At 45.7% G+C, this 19745-nt stretch overlaps 1 protein-coding gene across 1 annotated transcript in view; it reads left to right on the plus strand.

Moving 5' to 3' along the window:
- The window catches only part of ACOXL (acyl-CoA oxidase like), a 486411-nt gene that overhangs the window by 85858 nt on the left and 380808 nt on the right, over positions 1-19745 (plus strand). Inside the window, exons 2-3 of the mRNA XM_068232279.1 lie at positions 4837-4933; positions 17169-17252. Of these exons, the coding sequence (XP_068088380.1) occupies positions 4837-4933; positions 17169-17252 (181 nt within the window). The remainder of the gene's footprint in view (positions 1-4836; positions 4934-17168; positions 17253-19745) is intronic.

A 19745-nucleotide genomic window follows, 5' to 3' on the forward strand; every position in this document is an offset into this window, starting at 1 on the left:
GTTAGGCGTAACTGTACCACCAATGAAGAGTTTGAACAGGAAGCAGAAAAATTAGCAGAAAGATTTAGAAATAGGGGCTATCCCAATAAATGTATAAGAAAAGCATGGCGAAGAGCCAGGTTTACCCCTAGAGAGCGATTGTTGCGGACGGGAGGAAATCGCACAAAAGGGGACAATGTAGTGAGACTGATTACGACATATAATGATGGTTGGAATCAGATCTATGGAGTGCTCAAAAACCATTGGAGGATCCTACAGAGTGATCCAATACTAAAGAAATTTATTACGGCAAAACCATCAATAACGGCCAAGAGGGCGCCTACTTTAAAAGATAGGCTTTGTCATAGCCATTATTCCTATCCGCAAAGATCTCTGAGTATTAAAGGTAGTTACCCCTGTGGGAACTGTTCAATTTGCTCATTGATGCCGTCTACGAAGAACATTGTCAACTACACAGACAATTCTCGAATTGTTCTTTATGATTTTATTAATTGCCAGACACCATGGGTAATCTATCTGCTTGAATGCGGATGCTCTAAAAGATACGTTGGGCAGACGAAAAATCCACTTAAATTTAGAGTCCAAAAGCACCGCTCGAATCTGAAATTGGCATATAGAGACTACCAAGACAACAAAGCCCTAACAACTATAGCAGCACATTCTCTGATTTGTCCATTGAGCAAAATAGATAATTGGAGGGTCTATGGACTTCAGAGGTTACAACCAAGTATCAGAGGTGGAAATTACATCACCAAATTGTTACAATGGGAGCTACGCTGGATACACAAACTGGGTACGCGGGTTCCCAATGGCCTCAATGAGGACTTCAACTTGGGTTGTTACTTACCACAATAATTAAATAGGTGCATGCATAGTAATTCACCTTTGTTTGGGTGTTTCTATCTAAAAATCTGATGTGGCCTTGTCCTATTTGTTGTTTTTTAACATGTTTCTATGACCTTAAGGTGAGGAGGTCGGACTATTCTGTGTATGTGTTCACATGTGTGGGTGGTTTTCTGTTACATCTTTATATAAGGGCTTTTTAGATCTGTCCTCTGGCCAACATTTTGTGAGTAGATGAAGGCCGTAGCTTTGTCCTTAGTCCGTTTGATGGAGTTGTCTTTTTTGGATAATAAGGAAATAAATGGGGAGAATCTTAACATATCCCCCTTTTGTTTGTTGAAATGGATATGTATTTACACATACATATGTTGTTTTTGTCTTTCTGATTTAGGATGACTTGGACTTATGTTCTGGAATTGGGAAGCTGGGCCCCTTTGGGGTGAATATGATTCATGCGCTTGAATTTGAGATATTGTGCATCCTTCATGAATATGCTGAGATATACCCTTGGGTCCTCTATATGTGGAGATCTTCCTGTTTTTAACTGCTCCAAATTGTATATTGTTATTATGATTTAAGACTAGGATTTGTATATTGGGATAATAATAAATGATAGTGTTGTTATTGTAATTGATGTGCTCTGATGATCTGTGTGGGCCTGGGATGATTGGCTCGTTTGAGGTCTTTTTATTCAATTTTATCTGCACTTGCTGTTTCCCTCTCCTTCCACTAGATGGCGGCTGAATACTGACTTTATTTGTTACATCTAATCCTTGTTTTAATTTCTATGTATTCTGAAATTTGCCCACTAGATGGCGATAATGCGGATATTTATACGTCATAGTTGCCTGCATGCAGATTCTCATGCGTATCAGTCACCGTCTATGCGTTCCATTAGACGCATGGCCGGCCGTACGTGCCGACGTCATCTGACGGCACGTGGGGTTGAGCCAATGACGCGGCCGCGTCTGGGTGTGTAGGGGTTTAGAGAGGGATATTTAAACTGCGCCAGCTTCCTAGTAAGTCGTCCCTTGGCAGCTTCGGCGGAACTAGTGGGACAGCGCGGGCAGCGCTGTTGCAGCCAGTCAGGGTCTTTATACTTCCATTATATGGTGAGTCTTCATGTCTTTCTCCTTCTACTTTGCCGCTACCTAGATCACTTTTTTATCCTCATTGGCGTTTTGGTCGCCATCTTGTCTATCTTACCTTCCTTTGCCATCTACCTTCACACTAATGCACTTTCTATTTAATCATCTACCTCATTGCTTTTTGCACAAAATTTTTTTTATTATAAGGGTCTATAGGACCTTATTGATGTTATGAATTTTTGAATGTTTTGTTTCCCCCTTTTTTTGTATATTTTTGGTTGAGGGTAATATTAGCACAGAATTGTGATAATTATATAGCAACAGCACTTTATTATAGCGACAGAATTGATGGGGATTTTTTTATGTACATGATTTTTTCACTAGTGTTGGAGGTTGCTTCCCTGGGGCTATATGTGGGGCGATTGTCTCTAGATGATGATTTGTTATTTTGTTTTTTATGATTGAGGCATCGCTATATATTTTTGTACCACATGACTCCCCGGGTAGGCAGCCTAATTATTTAATATCTTGACATGTGACTCTTTTTGTGATTAATATTATTTAGGGGCCTTGACCCTGATTGGCGGCATGTTTTTAATTGTTTTTATTAAGTTTTGGGCTGGCTATGAATAAAGATTGTTTCAATTGATACTTTGGTCTCAGGCTCGATTTATATATTTTTTGCTCTTATATGGCTATATAACCTTTATGACATTTGAGGGGGACCCTTTTTCTCCTTTTTGTATGTCAATTAGTAGTTTGGAGGTCGAGGACCTCTTTCCCCCTGCATTTAATGAATCCTATTTGGGTAATTAGGGTAATTATTGTTGCCTGAATATGTTTGCTCAATTTTGATGTTTCCGAACTGCTTATAATCGTATCTTGTGTACACATTCTTTACTTGATACATTTATGTAAACATTCTCTGGCTGTGCAGGACTTCAGCTGATGAGTGCTGAAGTGAAAAACAGTTCAGAAATAACTGCTGGCAGCATGACAAACAGTTATAAATAAAATGCACTAGCAGCTTTCAAAGTAAATTAACTGAACTTTGGGAAGTTATACCTAAATGAATTATAATACTTGTGCACAAAAGCAAATATGATAATTGTATGGGTTATAAAAAGTAGGAAAACACCATTTTTGTTGAACATTTTTTCAGAGTTTTAAACCGCTTTAATGACTGTGTTGCGTTGTTAATGGTACAATACATTTACACTGGTATACAAGCAGCACACTGACCAATTTGCATTGTATCAAAGTGTCAAATTTTCAGTGTTGACATATGAAAAGTTACAATAAAATATTTACAAAAATGTGAGCGGTGTACTCACTTTTGTGAGATACTGTAGTAGAAGATTGTTTGAGGGGCAGCACGGTGGCGTAGTGGTTAGCTCTCTCGCCTTGCAGCGCTGGGTCCCTGGTTCGAATCCAAGCCGGCACTATCTGCAAAGAGTTTGTATGTTCTCTCCGTGTCTGCGTGGGTTTCCTCCGGGCACTCCGGTTTCTTCCCACATTCCAAAAACATACGGATATGTTAATTGGCTCCCCCTAAAATTGGCCCTAGACTACAGTACTTACACTACATAATATATAGACATATGGCAATGGTAGGGATTAGATTGTGAGCTCCTTTGAGGGACAGTTAGTGACAAGATATACTGTATATATATACACTGTACAGCGCTGCGTAATATGTCGGCGCTATATAAATACTAAATAATAATAATAATCTTATCACTGTAAGATTGTATCATTAATAGGCACTTTTAAGCTTTGCAGTAGTAGTGTTCCCTAGTGTTCCTGTTCACAGTTGTGTTAACTTATTGCCTCTGGAATTCACATCACAGGGTGATAGTTTTCAGTGACAGTTTTAGGAACCACAGACAGTTTTGAATCAGGATGATACTATTTATTGGCTAACTGAAAAGAAAAAGAGCGAGCTTTCAGGTAATAAGCCTTCCTCAGATGGTTCCTGTAGACTAAAGGAAGCAAAGGGCTGCTATTCTGGGAGCCAGTGATGTACTAGTGAGGTGTAAAGATGCAAAGGGCACATACAGTACAGCTAGTACTGCCCAGTGTGACTGTAGTATAGATCCTACAGATTATCTTTACATTTTTTTTGTAACTGTAGCTCATATGATTAGTACAGTAAATGTAACATTGCTGTGTTTCGTGGTGCCACAGCCAGTGAAGATTGCCATTCCAACTCTTAGATCATGTGCATGTAGTTTAAAGGGGTTCTGTGGGGTGTAAAATAAAACAAAAAATGTTACTTACCTGGGTCTTCTACCGGCCCCCTGCAGCTATTAAGTCCCACGCCGTCACTGAAGCCTCCGCCATTCGTCGCCGCCAGTGACCAGCTAATTAATCGTCTAACTAGACGAATAGCTCTGCGCCTATGTCCTCACTCCTGCACGTGTCATCGGGAGCTCACTGCGCAGGCGCAGTACGAAGTTTTCTTGTACTGCGCCTGTGCAGTAAGCTCCCAATGACACACCCAGGAGTGAGGACGCACGCGGCCAAGGCCGTGCAGCCGCAGAGCTTTTCTTCTAGTTAGACAAAAAATTAGCTGGTCACCGGCGGCGACATACGGCGGAGGCTTCAGTGACGGCGTGGGATTTAATAGCTGCAGGGGGCTGGTAGAAGCCCCAGGCAAATGACACTTTTTGTTTTATTTTACACCCCACAGAACCCCTTTAAATATGTGGACTGCTAAAAAGGGGGTTTCTCGTCAAACCACTCAAGTTTCATGTTGCCCTGATCTTTCCTGCCTTGAACTGAAATTATTTCCAGTGCTGTATTTGGTGTCAGAAAATAGCACAAGGGTCTGTATTTTTCTGCATGTCAGCATTATATCACATCACACAAATTGATTGCTTAATATCCTTTGTGGTCTTCACAGATTTGACTTGAGTTTGGATGAAATGAGGGACCTGACATTGGAAAGGTTGAAATTTGTGTTGAGCTTACCACAAGTCCAACGAGCGTTTGAAGAAATGGTAAGAATTCACTCATTTACTTTGTACCCAAATGTAGTAATAAGCTGGAAGAAACAATGAGGTATTCACAGAGGTAGTACAGTCATCATTCAATTATGATGAAAGCCCGGTTTCATGCCTTGCTGTTAGTCATACTGCAGCATGTAGAGACCCCCCACCTACATATGTAGAGAGACAGAGAAAGATGGGGAGAGGTGCCCCCAGTTTATGTAACCAGAGACCCCCCTGGTATAGGCAGGAGAAAGGTGCCGCAGTATAGCTAGCCCCCCAATATATGTAGACAGACAGTCCTCCCGTATAGGTAGCCACCAGAAAGCCTCCCCCAGTTAGGTAGCCAGAGGGACTCTCCTAGTATACATATTGCCAGTATACAGCCAGGGAGCTCCCCACACCTCATTTTAGGTAGCCAGGGAGCTCCCTCCAGTAGTAGCCAGAGAGCTCCCCCCAGAAGAAGTAGCCAGCCAGCCCCTCCCCCCTCAGTAGTAGTTGCTAGAGAGCCCTCTCCCCAGTATAGGTAGCCAGAGAGCCCCCTAGTAGTTGCGAGGTAGCCCCTACATAGTAGCCACAGAGCCCCCTCCCATGTAAAGGTAGCCATAGCTCTCCCTCGCCAATAAAGGTAGCCACAGAGCCTGCCCCCAGTTGTAGCCAGAGAGCACCTTCCAGTAGTAGCCAGTGCGGGCCCCCCATATATGTGGTGAGAGAGAGAGGCCCCATGCAGATTGCACAGTGGAGGGATGAAGTTAGCTCACCACTCCAGGATCTAAATGCTGCCCATCTTCTTCCTCCTAGGCCTCCTGTATCTATGGTACCAGCACTATCTGTGATCATGTAAGCATCACATGATCATAAACGGGGCTGTTACCAATGACATGAGGTGCCTAGGAGGATGAAAATGGGACACATGTGGATCCCAGAGAGGTGAGTTAACTTCACCACTCTGCAAGCTCCTGTTTCTAACTCCCCTCTCCTCCGCTGCAACTGTCTTGCTCAGAAAGTGTTTGTCTGTGTATTTATGGTATTCTAAAGAATGATCCCTTAGTGGCTGGATCTTATGCTAGTACTGGACCTCCTGTACTAGTTCTTTAGGTAACCTCGCTACCTAAATGTGGTACCTGGTGCTCTGCTGGAATACTTGTTCTCACTGTTCTCATTGGGGTGTTCCCTCTACCAGTCAGCATCTAAAGTTAAACATGCATTCAGAAAAAGTGCTTTGAAAAGGATTAGCTGTGACGCTTCCTTATAGCAGTTAGCCCAACATTAAAGTGAAGTCTTCAGAAGTTAATTTTAAAGTTGATTTAAAAAAAAGTAATTCCCAGAAATGATTTACCATACTTGGCCCATACAGTCCCAACTTTGTCCTGGCGTGTTTACCCATACAGTTTTAAGCAGCTGCATGCTTTCTTGGAGTTGACTTGCTGCAACAGATGTTTTCCTCACGGCAAAAAAGAATGGTTTACATTGCATTCTACAGGGATGGGGGGGGGGGGGGGGGGGGGTTTGAGATATTGCTAATTTTCGAGCAAAAAGTTTGGGACATTATTGCTGATCCTTATGACTGATTTGAGTGTTTGATTGCTGACTGTTTACTGTACCTAGAACACAGAAATGATGCTCTCCACATCCTCACACCCAGCTTCTCTTAATGGCATTGCACATTTGACAACTAAGACCTTGGGAAGAGTGTTTTAAACTGACATTGTTATTTCATGCTACAAAGAATTAGCAGGTAGGAGGTGCCCAAAGCATAAATAAGTAGTGTAGGGTAATATGGATAGGGCCTACCTTGAAAGAGACCTTTTGAGATCTTTTTGAAAAAAAAACTTTGATTGCACAAAGACAACACATTTTGTGACTAAAAGCCACTTCTTCAAGTCAATAGTGTGCCCAGGCTCCAGCTCTACTAGAAAAGGCACTCTATTGACCTTAAGAAGCAGCTTTAAGTCGTGAAACGTGTTGTGTAAAATAAAAGTTTTTTTTTGAAAATAGCTCAAGTGGTCTCCATCAAGGTAGTCTCTTTCCATATTACCCTACACTGCTTATTTATGTTTTGGGTGCCTCCAACCTGCTAGTTTTCCAAGTCTTTACCCTACTGAAAGTGTCCTATATTTTATTATTTGTCATAAAATACATCTTTTGGAGCAATGACTGTCAGAACCTCACAAGGCCGAGCGGGAACGGCACTTCCCCACATGCGCAGGTAGTGGTTGCTGGATTAAGCAACCCAGGCTTGTAAGTATTGATTAGGGATGGGACGAATCCACAATTTCTTCGAATCCGAATCCGGATCCGAATCTAAAAAGGTTCTCGAATATCTCGAACCTTTCGAATCCCGAATCTAACGAATCCTGCGCATAAGAATTGTGCGATCCATGGTATAGTTGCCCACAGTATAGGTAGCTAGGTAAAGGTGTCTTCAGTATAGCTACCAAGGTATAGGGGCCTTCACTATAGGTTGCAGGGTATAGTGGCCTTCAGTATAGGCAGCAGGGTATAGTGGCCTTCATTATAGGCAGCAGGGTATAGTAGCCTTCAGTACAGGCAGCAGGGTATAGGGGCCTTCAGTATAGGCAGCAGGGTATAGGGGCCTTAAGTATAGGCAGCAGGGTATAGGGGCCTTCAGTATAGGCAGCAGGGTATAGGGGCCTTCAGTATAGGTAGCAGAGTATAGGGGGCTTCAGTATAGGTAGCGGGGTATAGGGGCCTTCAGTATAGGTAGCGGGGTATAGGGGGCTTCAGTATAAGTAGCAGGGTATAGGGGCCTTCAGTATAGGCAGCAGGGTATAGGGGCCTTCAGTATAGGTAGCAGAGTATAGGGGGCTTCAGTATAGGTAGCAGGATAGGGGCCTTCAGTATAGGTAGTGGGGTATAGGGGGCTTCAGTATAGGTAGCAGGCTATGGGGGGCTTCAGTATAGGTAGCAGGCTATGGGGGTGCTTCAGTATAGTTAGCAGGCTATGAGGGGCTGCAACATAGGTAGCTAGGTAAGGGGACTTCAGTATAGGCAGCAGGGTATAGGGGCTTCAGTATAGGTAGTAGGCTATGGGGGTGCTTCAGTATAGGTAGCAGGCTATGGGGGGCTTCAGTATAGGCAGCAGGGTATAGGGGCTTTCAGTATAGGTAGCAGGCTATGGGGGGCTTCAGTATAGGTAACAGGCTATGGGGGGCTTCAGTACAGTGAGCAGGCTAGGGGGGCTTCAGTATAGTTAGCAGGCTATGGGGGGCTTCAGTATAGGTAACAGGCTATGGGGGGCTTCAGTACAGTGAGCAGGCTATGGGGGCTTCAGTATAGTTAGCAGGCTATGGGGGGCTTCAGTATAGTTAGCAGGCTATGGGGGGGGGGGGCTTCAGTATAGGTAACAGGCTATGGGGGCTTCAGTATAGTTAGCAGGCTATGGGGGGCTTCAGTATGGGGGGCTTCAGTATAGTTAGCAGGTTATGGGGGGCTTCAGTACAGTGAGCAGGCTATGGGGGCTTCAGTATAGGTAGCAGGCTATGGGGGTGCTTTAGTATAGGTAGCAGGCTATGGGGTTGCTTTAGTATAGGTAGCAGGCTATGAGGGGCTGTAGTATAATATAGCTGGGTAGCAGTGGCACATATCCTCCTCCCTCCCCCCGCAGCCTCCTCCGCTCGTCCCCCTGCATAAATAAGGAGAAGCAGCCTCTCACCTCCAGCATCAGTATGGAGCCCAGAGCGGCAGACTTCTCCCTTTACTTCCTACTTCCCCCTAGTGGCCACCGGATCGGCTCTTACTGATGACGCGTAGTAAGAGCCGGTCACTAGGGGGAATAAGGAAGTCAGCAGGAGGTCTGCCGCTCTGGGCTCCATGCTGGAGGTGAGAGGCTGCTTCCTCTTATTTATGCGGCGGGCGAGCGGAGGAGGCTGCGGGGGGGGGGAGGGAGGAGGACAATTGCGAACGGGCAAAGCGGCGGATGCGCGGCGATGCAGCGTCGGGATTCGGCGATCAGAAAATGGCGTCGGGATTCGATTCCACAAATCTCGAATATTTTCTAATATTCGAGGGATTCGTGGATTCGCCGGATTCGTCGTCCCATCCCTAGTATTGATTATTTACATTTATCTACATACTACACCAGAACAGGCTCCCTGTTTACCTATATTTTTGTTTCTTTTGAGATTTCATGCTGAAATCTCCCCTGACCTCAGGGATGCACTAGTTGATTTGGAAATGTAACAACTAGAAAAAATACCACAACTGGTCTGATGAACTGACCAGTGTATGGGCCACCTTTTTATACATTCAAGGTGCCATGGGAGGCATCAGGATCTTTTGTAGGATTCTCTGTAGGATGTCCACTTAATTCCTCCAGTCATCAAAGGGAAACATTCTGGTAAACATGCTCTGTGTCTGTAATATTATGGGCTTATTCTTATTAATCTTATTACCTTTATATTAATGCATTTCTTGTACTATTCCTGGATTACAAAACTACTCTTAACAGCTCTCTGTAATTTCTATAGCACTTTGCAATTTTAGTTTCAGTGTAAATTTCAAATCAAAAGCCCCTATTCAATTCACTTTTCTCCTGAGCAGATATTATAAAAATATTTTTTAGCTGTCAACAACCCAAAAATTTTGGTAAAAAGTATATATTCACGTATAGGCTGGTTCATGTATAAGCCCGCCACATAACCTAAAAAACGGGTCAAATCCAGTGACCCACCAATAGGCCAACTGCCCCCCCCCATGTTTGTCTCTAGCCCCCCATGCAGAGTGCACTTTGAGGTGGGCTGGTGGTTGCGCTGATTCATGCACATCTACCTCTCCTTGCTCCAGCTTGCATCTTCGTTTCACTTTGGCAGCTTTTGAACTGGCCCCTACACCTCTAGGCTTCCTGTCAGGATCAGAGTGAGCCTGGAGCTCTAGTGGCCGTCCAGAAGCTTCCGGGGACACGTGAAGATGCAAGCTGGAGCGAGGAGAGGTAACTGTGCATAAATCGATGCGCTCTGCGGGGGAAGGGGGGTGTCACCGCAAATATACAGTATATCACCCACAAATAAACTGACTGCCACACTTATAACCTAAAACTTGGGTGTAAAAAAATGTTGGTGTCACGGACGGTTGCGGGGCCGCAGACGCGTCCTGGAACCGCCCATGAAGAAAAAGCGATCGCACTCGATTCCCTGCATCGATTGCGCTTCAAATCGATACAATCTGGGTTGAGTGTGTAGGGGCAGCTGAAGTCCTTTTCTTAGCAGAGAGAGCACCATCCTAAAGGCTGGATGGCTCTTTTGATATGCTAATGAGCCTGAGCCTAATCTGCCCCGGAGAGTCCCTGGCTTCAAGCTGTGCTGATGGCCCATCCATCAGGTATAAGGTGACAAGCACCATGGCACAAGCAATCTAGTTGGGGGGAAGCCAGACCCACTGGCTCCCTCCCAGCAGGGGAGGTGACACCTAGCTGGCTGCTCCAAACTTCAAAGAGCCTTTGCCTGGGAATAACCTGAGTCTCATAGCATATCCATAACTTCCCAGATCTGTCATATTTCTGGGGTTCCTGAGATGGCAGCTTCGCCAAACGTGGGGGAAGTGTAGCATGAGCCCCGGTGCTGGTTCTGAGGAAGTTTCAGAACATTCTGAGGTAAGGACTGCCAGTTAGGCAGTTTGAAAATGCCCTGATGATACCACAGGGGTCCCACCCCTCATGTCTGGTATCAGGGCGCTGGGTAAATCGAGACAGACCTGAAAATGTTAATAAATTGGCCCTGACCTGTACGGTTCTGTGAGATAGAGCCCATATATGGGTAGATATGATTTCTAGCCCCCAGGACAAGGGGAGGGCTCATCTCATCTTCTAAGGCTTGTATGGCTCCCCGCCCTCACTCCCTCCTACTGAATCAGGGGCATAAGAATGGCAGAGGAGCCAAACTCAGTGTCCTCCACCCTGAAAACACCTTGAACTCATCAGGTGCCAGCTTGAGGATATGCTGGCATCCACCTGGTCTGAACTCTGAACTCTGATTGACACCCAGAACTCTGTTTTTCCCACAAAAAGGACATCTTTCCAGGAACTAAGTATTTTTCTCCCTTCTATTATTTTTTATACTGGCTATTACTGTCTTAATAATTGTGATTTTAATAATTGTCTGTATATATTAATTATTTATATTGCGTGAATAAACGACTTTCTCCAAGTCATTCACTGTCCGCTACCCTGCTTATCAGCACACACAGAACTGATCCCGGGTCTCTGAAGATACGCTACTGTTTGTTTGTTGTTGGCTAGACAGAATACCGTGTGTTTAACCGTTTTATTCGCAGGACTAGTCAGTCAGTTAGTGGGCTCCACGGTCCCATGGTAACCGCGGTGGTGGCAGTTTACTCTGAACCAGTGGGTGACGTTGTAATTACCCGTGTCTCACAGGCTCCCTTCTGAGTTGTCTGTGGCTAATTCTTAACGGTTCCTGCGCATTGACTGCGACCAGAGTTCGCACGATCCGTGCGCTGGCACCGTTTAGAAGGCTAAGTGCGGTCAGCCACTAGGGCTCCTGTGACAGTGTTAGGCAGCGGTTGGGACCTGTGTTGTGCTGAAAGTATCTAAGATAGCGCTAGCGCTATCAAGAAACAAACTCATTCGTTGGTGTAGCTGGAAGGCAATATATTTTTTATATATACAGAGAGACTGTGTAGCCAGTACCCCACCCCAAAAGTTTTATTTTATTTGGCATGGAAATGTCCGGGAATTACCAGAACATGTGCCTGTCGGACCTGCAAAATCTTTGCCAAGCGAGAGGCATTGACGTCGGCCGCAGGAAACAACAGGACCTGATAGCAGACTTGTCCAGATGGGATACCCAGCAACTGCGGGAGCCGGGAGTGTCCGCTGAGGTGGATACCAGCCCATCTGACAATCGAGGAGAACCAGAGGCTGAAGATCCTAGGCGTACAGAGGTTGAGCATCCTGCGGGCCCTGTTGCAACAGTTACGCCAGAGACTGTCAGTATGGACCCCAATCCCAGAGTTTCTGAAAGTACTCGCCTGGAACCGGCCAGTACTGGACTATCCGGTTGTACTGATCCGCTAATGCAGCAAGCATTACGAAAGCTGATGGACACTGACCTGGATAAGTACCTGCAGTACATGCGTGAGGAGCGCCAATCTGCAGAACGCAAGGCGGCTGAGGAACGCCACGCGGAGAGGGATGCCGCAGAGGCGCGGGAGAGACGACAGCATGAGCTCAACATGGCAAAGGTTCAACAGGCCAGCCGGAGTTCACCGCCCAGCCTCCCTGCTGAAGGAGCTGCACCACCCGTAAGTGCAAAATTTAAATTTGCTAATATTAAAAAAAGACACAGACATTGACTTGTTTTTGCGGTCTTTTGAAAAAGCATGCCGTCAGTATCGTCTGTCCCAAGACCAGTGGGCCAGACATCTGACACCTTTGCTGCGCTACAAAGCGCTTGATGCCTTCGCAGAATTGCCTGCGGAGAAGGATAATGATTATGCTGCTATAAAAGACGCTATCATTACTAAGTACCAGCTGACGCCAGAAGCCTATCGGAAAAAGTTCAGGGCCTGGCAGAAAAAGCCTTCTGATTCGTACCGAGATGTGGTCAGCAGCTTGCTCACCACACTACGCCAGTGGACTCTAGGCCTCACCAAAGAGTCTTATGGCGTCCTGGAGGACTTGATAGTCCTCGAACAATTTCTGAACATTTGCCCTGCTGATGTACGACAGTTTGTGTTAGAACGCAGGCCGGCTTCAGCCACTGTCGCTGCAGACCTTGCTGAGACTTTTGCAACTACCCGGGTGGCTGATACCCGCAGAACTGTCCCATCCAGCTGGAGGGGAGGTCAGCCCAATACCTCGGCAGACCCTCCTGCCCCTGTGAGCCGTCAGCCACAGAGGCCATCCAGCACAACTTCTGCACCCAGGGCTGCAGCCCCTGGAGAGGTCACCTGTCACTACTGCCGCCAGCCCGGACACATGAAATTCGACTGTCCGGAGCGGAGACAGACACCACCAGCACCTGGATCATCTGCATCACCTGCACCTCACCCACAGCAGAGGCAACCCGCCAGCGAACCACAGCCTGGATCATCAGATTTTGTCCTGTTTGCCCGCGGAAAGGAAATCCGCGACCGAACCGACCAGCAGCAACTTGTTAGAGTGAACGGCAAAGTTGTCACCGGATTTCGAGACACCGGAGCTGACATCACGTTAGTTCACTCACACCTTGTGCCAAAGGAGAGCATCAGCTCCAGCCGATCCCTTGCCCTTACTGGAGTAGAGGGCACCCTTTTTCACATAGCCCACGCGACAGTGAAGCTGGATTGGGGATTAGGGATCCACGAAAGGGTTGTTGGGGTTATGAAGGATCTCCCAGTCCCTGTGTTGCTGGGGACTGATTTGGGCAAGCTTGTGTCCTACTATGAACCTGCCACGACCGCCTTGTCGCTCACGGAAGGAGACGGACTCTCCACCCACCACCAGGTACTTTATACACTTGGGGGAGCACCAGGGGGAGGCGGGTTGAATGTGCCCAGTTCAAGGGTACCAGGTTCAATAGTGCCTGCTTCAAAGGCACCTGAGTTTGATGTACAGACTGTCTGTTGTGATGATGCTGTAACTGTACCTGAGTTTACTGTACAACCTGTCTGTAATGAAAAAATGTCTATACCTGTCAATGTCATTACTGCATGCAATGATGACTTGAGTAATGTCCGTCTGTGCCATTCTGACAGTGTACCTGTGCTAGCAGTACCGCGCAGCTGCACTGCTCAGAACCCGAGCTCAGAACAGGTGGAGGGGGTTCCGGCCTCCTCCCCCTCCTCTGACCACAGGGATGAGACCTTTCAGCCGCTGGCCTCGTGTGACATGAGCCAGTTGGCTGAAACTGACAGCGCCGTATTCTCAGCCGCACTACAACGTGACCCAAGCCTGGAGGTGCTCAGGCAGCAAGCCGCTGAGCCCCTCGCAGACGGGGCCGCTTTCAAGGTGTACTGGGAAGGTGGGAGACTGTACAGTGAGTCTGTACAGCCCCCTACAGGTAGATCCCACGCGAATACCAAATGGCTTGTGGTCCCGAGTGCGTTCAGGGGACATGTGCTGAAATCCGCACATGGTAATCCTCTGACAGGGCACTCGGGTGTCCGCAAGACACTTGCCGGTATTCGGAACCAGTTTTATTGGCCCCGGATGAACAGGGATGTAGCAAACTACTGCAGGGCATGTGCCGTCTGTCAGGAGCTGGGAAGGTCCAGGGATTCCCGCGGGGTTCCCTTAGGTCCACAGCCACTTAGCAGGGGAACCCTGCGTGGGCTGGCTGTTGACCTAACCAACCCACTGCCCGTTGTCAGCAGTCCCGGCAGACACCACGTCCGACTGCAGTGGCGCGAACGCCCTGTCCAGAACGGTCCATGTCGGGTCAACCCTGAGGGTAGCAGACCGCGACCGGTCCAGGGGAACCGAGCCACAGGCTCCAATAGGTTTTCCCGCCGTACCGGCAACTCGAGGCCCGTCAGCCAGGTTAGCGGCGCCTCCACACATCTTGCTGATGCATGTCTATCTGCCTTCTCCCCAGGGGGTGCTGTCACGGACGGTTGCGGGGCCGCAGACGCGTCCTGGAACCGCCCATGAAGAAAAAGCGATCGCACTCGATTCCCTGCATCGATTGCGCTTCAAATCGATACAATCTGGGTTGAGTGTGTAGGGGCAGCTGAAGTCCTTTTCTTAGCAGAGAGAGCACCATCCTAAAGGCTGGATGGCTCTTTTGATATGCTAATGAGCCTGAGCCTAATCTGCCCTGGAGAGTCCCTGGCTTCAAGCTGTGCTGATGGCCCATCCATCAGGTATAAGGTGACAAGCACCATGGCAGAAGCAATCTAGTTGGGGGGAAGCCAGACCCACTGGCTCCCTCCCAGCAGGGGAGGTGACACCTAGCTGGCTGCTCCAAACTTCAAAGAGCCTTTGCCTGGGAATAACCTGAGTCTCATAGCATATCCATAACTTCCCAGATCTGTCATATTTCTGGGGTTCCTGAGATGGCAGCTTCGCCAAACGTGGGGGAAGTGTAGCATGAGCCCCGGTGCTGGTTCTGAGGAAGTTTCAGAACATTCTGAGGTAAGGACTGCCAGTTAGGCAGTTTGAAAATGCCCTGATGATACCACAGGGGTCCCACCCCTCATGTCTGGTATCAGGGCGCTGGGTAAATCGAGACAGACCTGAAAATGTTAATAAATCGGCCCTGACCTGTACGGTTCTGTGAGATAGAGCCCATATATGGGTAGATATGATTTCTAGCCCCCAGGACAAGGGGAGGGCTCATCTCATCTTCTAAGGGGGTGTATGGCTCCCCGCCCTCACTCCCTCCTACTGAATCAGGGGCATAAGAATGGCAGAGGAGCCAAACTCAGTGTCCTCCACCCTGAAAACACCTTGAACTCATCAGGTGCCAGCTTGAGGATATGCTGGCATCCACCTGGTCTGAACTCTGACTGAAACCCAGAACTCTGTTTTTCCCACAAAAAGGACATCTTTCCAGGAACTAAGTATTTTTCTCCCTTCTTTTATTTTTATACTGGCTATTACTGTCTTAATAATTGTGATTTTAATAATTGTCTGTATATATTAATTATTTATATTGCGTGAATAAACGACTTTCTCCAAGTCATTCACTGTCCGCTACCCTGCTTATCAGCACACACAGAACTGATCCCGGGTCTCTGAAGATACGCTACTGTTTGTTTGTTGTTGGCTAGACAGAATACCGTGTGTTTAACTGTTTTATTCGCAGGACTAGTCAGTCAGTTAGTGGGCTCCACGGTCCCATGGTAACCGCGGTGGTGGCAGTTTACTCTGAACCAGTGGGTGACGTTGTAATTACCCGTGTCTCACAGGCTCCCTTCTGAGTTGTCTGTGGCTAATTCTTAACGGTTCCTGCGCATTGACTGCGACCAGAGTTCGCACGATCCGTGCGCTGGCACCGTTTAGAAGGCTAAGTGCGGTCAGCCACTAGGGCTCCTGTGACAGTTGGGTTATCCGTAGTGATATACGGCGTTATGAAACTGAATATTTTCTTACTTGCTGGGGGCTAAAGAAGTATTTAAGTGAAGAGGTGGGAAAACCTCTCCTGTGAGAAAACTCAGGAGAAAAGTTGAATGAATAGGGGAAGCCAATGTGAGTAACCCCTACCCCATCCCTACTTGAAAGTGATCAGCACAATGTGTCTCAAGAGATTCCTGTGTTTTATGGGCGGTGGATTACAAGACAAATGCATAGGCAAAGTCACAGATTATGTGGCCCTACCTGAACTTTTCTCCTCCATACATAGGCATTGGTCATGTGACTTGTCTTCAGCGTGAAGAAGAATGCCTGGTATGCAAACAGAGAGGCAAATATTTAAAATTACTCTTTACATTTTTTTCTAACAATCAGACAGTTTCTTTAATAGCATACATTTATCTTAAAGGAAACCTGAGACAAGTAAATGTAAAACTTTTATACTTACCTGGGGCTTCCTCCAGCCCCCTTAAGGCCTTGGGCTCCCTTGCCGTCTCCCCATGTCGCTCTGATTGAGTTGTACTGTGCAGGCGCAGAACGCTTCCTGCCATGGAAGTGTGATGGTGGAGCTTGTGTGACCTGGCTGCGCATATGCGACAAAGCCCAACTGCACAAGCTCACCGGGATGGCCAGCAGACAATCGGAGCAGCCCGGGGACACGCGAGAGAGCCTGAAGGGGGCTGGTGGAAGCCTCTGGTAAGTAGAAATATTTTACATTTATTTATCTCAGGTATACTTTAAGAGAAGAAAAGAAAAGAAAATATTATTAATACAAAATCAATTAACATGCCTATTTTACACAGGTATTCTAAAATGGTCTGGATGGTAGTCTAGAAAAAGGAAATATTTGGATTTTGTTTAACCAGATGTTTCTTTAATTTGTATCACACATATGTCCAACAGTGCAGTCAGTCATCCAGCCTATTAAAATGGAGAAAAGGTCAGGAGGACAGTATTGGACAGTATTGGACAGTATTGGAATGCTTCTGATTTGACGTTTGAAGATCCAGTAGGTTCTACAATGGTTTTGTTGTTATAAATGATTAGGATGTTTTTTCACCAAATACTCAAATTTCTTGATAAAAATGTCAACATATTAATGTTCCAGCCCAAATCAAGTTTAAAATGCTCAGTATTGTTTTAATATGTTAATTAAATATAATAAATAGTATAGAGGTAGGCTTTAAATAAACTGGTTTGGCTTACTATTCACAGATTGATAGAAAGAAAAACTTTGTCAACAGAAGTCTGGTGATTGGAGAAGTCCTTTGTACTTCTGATATGACAACTGGAGTAAAGGTAAGGTCTCCTGTATCAACTCTGATCCTCGTCTAAAGTTCAGGTATACAGCATGGGATAATGGGAGCTGAAACTTGTGCTCTCTCTGCTCACAGTCTAAGTCTGCTTTTACCAAGGCAGAGTTCACAGCGGGGCAATAGGATGTGACTTAATGAAGATTTTTTTTTTTTAACTCAGAAAGCCTCACTGCAATAGTATGTCTATGCGACATTCAGAATGCATCCAGTGTGATGTGATCCAACAGGCTACAGTATCCCAGTGCAGTGCGTTACCCCATAACCCATGTATTAACAGTGGCAGTGAAGCATACTTTTCATCGACTCTGTTTTCAACCGTTCTGTTGCATTCCTGCTTTTTTACAGGGAAAGGAACGCAGTTCCCACTGTGAACCAAGCCTACATAGTAATAATAACATGTCTTCAGTTCACCACTTTGTGGTTTTATGTTATTGTAAACTATCTTTACATTTTGATTTTAAAAACTTTCAAGACTGAGAGAAAAAAAAATACATTCCTTAAAAGTAATACTCAAGCCACCTTAGATCTCTTAGAGCCTTCCTGAACCTCTTTCTGCGCCCTTGGTCGAATACGCCTTACGGGTTCTTTAGAAGTCGGGCGACTCTGTACATGCGCAGTACAGAGCTGCCCATATTTGGAAAGAATGTGGGGACATGAGTGCTTCCTAAGCCTTCCCAAGACTCCTGAAGGTGTGGATTGTCAATGGGGATATCGGTGGGCCAAAGGCATTTAGAGAGGACGAGGAAGGATCTATAGATCTAGTCTTCTTTAGTTATCATTGAGAATAATGTGGATTTATACAGCACTATAAAGCTTTAAATATTACACTGACTAATTAATATTATTAACTGTCACTCAGAAAGGCTCACAATTTAATATCCCTACCATAGGCATAGTCTATTGTACCTTCCCTAGTTACTTTTGGAGGTGAGGGTAGGTATATGGAAGGTAACCACAAATACCCAGAAGAAACCCACTCAAACCTGGGGGGAGCATAGAAAGCTCATGCAAATAGTATTAGTAGTTCTTGTTGTAGCAGGCTGTGGAATGGTGCACAGAAATTCTTTCCTTCTGGGCTGTCTCTGTGATTTTGGTCGATTTAAAGCAGTCATGCTTTATTCCTCTACATTGTTTCTGCCTTGTTTTTCCCATATAGATCCCTATGCATTATACTGAGCATGGCATCATGTGCACCACATAAGATGAAGCGTGGGATAATTGCTGTGCTATTCTGTATGTACAACAGTACAAACAGATTTTCTGCTTAAACAATTGCTAGGAAGTTCAAATTGTACTTTCTTGCAAACACTGTGATAGTACACTGTGTTGTGTGCTCTGCTGTACACGGAGTTCCAAATTAACACCACCATGCTTGAGTGATCATCTGCTGTGAGCAGAAAGCTATATTTCTATTTTACACGCTTGGCCCTGATCCAGTGGCTTTAGCAGAGCAAGGGCTGGTTCACACGGGTGTCTGCCCTGCGTTTACTGCCGGCGTTCGGGCCTCGGTGTTCGGGACTTGGTGTTAAACGCTCCCATTCAAGCAAATGGGAGCATTTGTACCGGGCTTTTACCGGTGTTTGCGCTAACTCTGCGTTCAGATCTTAATTTCCCTGGTGTTCGAGGTGACCCTTAGGCTACATGTAGTGTCCTGGGGCAGTTAATCTCCGCGGCTATTTTCCTCCAGTGGGGATGAAAACGCTGACTGCAAATGAAAGCCGCCGAAAGCCGGGCAGACGCCCATGTGAAGCAGCCCTAATACTTCTGTTTACTATTTTCTGTTAGAAACAGTTTTCTGTTGCTGATATCTGCATCTAAAACAAGGTAAGGTGTTCAAATAATGTCTGCTAAAATCCTTGCATTGTGCCAAGCAATTTCACTATAAAATGCCCGCTGAAGTTTTGACTGGTGTTTGAGTTTATAGTCCAACTAAACCCAAAATTAATCAAGGCAATACTGACTTAAGGAGGCCACACACTATACAATTTTTTTTAGGTTTTTTTCAATTCAAGATTCACGATCAATTTTTCTGATTGATTGTAACATTTGAAAAATCTGACCAACCTACTACACACGTGTGTTCAGTTTTTCCCCAATTATGAAAAAAAAAAAAAGATTGAAAAAACTCTAAAAAAAATTGCTTGCGTCTCTACATTATGAAATTGTTAATTTACCGCACACCATACAACCTTGCAAAACATTAATCAGAACTTCTTGCCACACCCAATCAAGAAAAATGTAAAAAAAAAGGGAAATCCAATTGGAATTTTCACTCTAATAAAAAAAAAAGCTTTCAGGTTTTTTGTAGAAATTATCTTTTTTTATCGAATTGCTGTAAAATAAGATCATTTTATTGTATCACGTGTGAAAAAGGGAATTCCACATGGGCCCATGAAAAAAAGGTATTCTGACCAGCAATTTCCTTATGTTCTGTTTGTAATATCTTGTCATTCTGATTACTATTCACATTTGCCTT

This window comes from Hyperolius riggenbachi, chromosome 4, assembly GCF_040937935.1.
Source record: "Hyperolius riggenbachi isolate aHypRig1 chromosome 4, aHypRig1.pri, whole genome shotgun sequence".
Lineage (NCBI taxonomy): Eukaryota > Metazoa > Chordata > Amphibia > Anura > Hyperoliidae > Hyperolius > Hyperolius riggenbachi.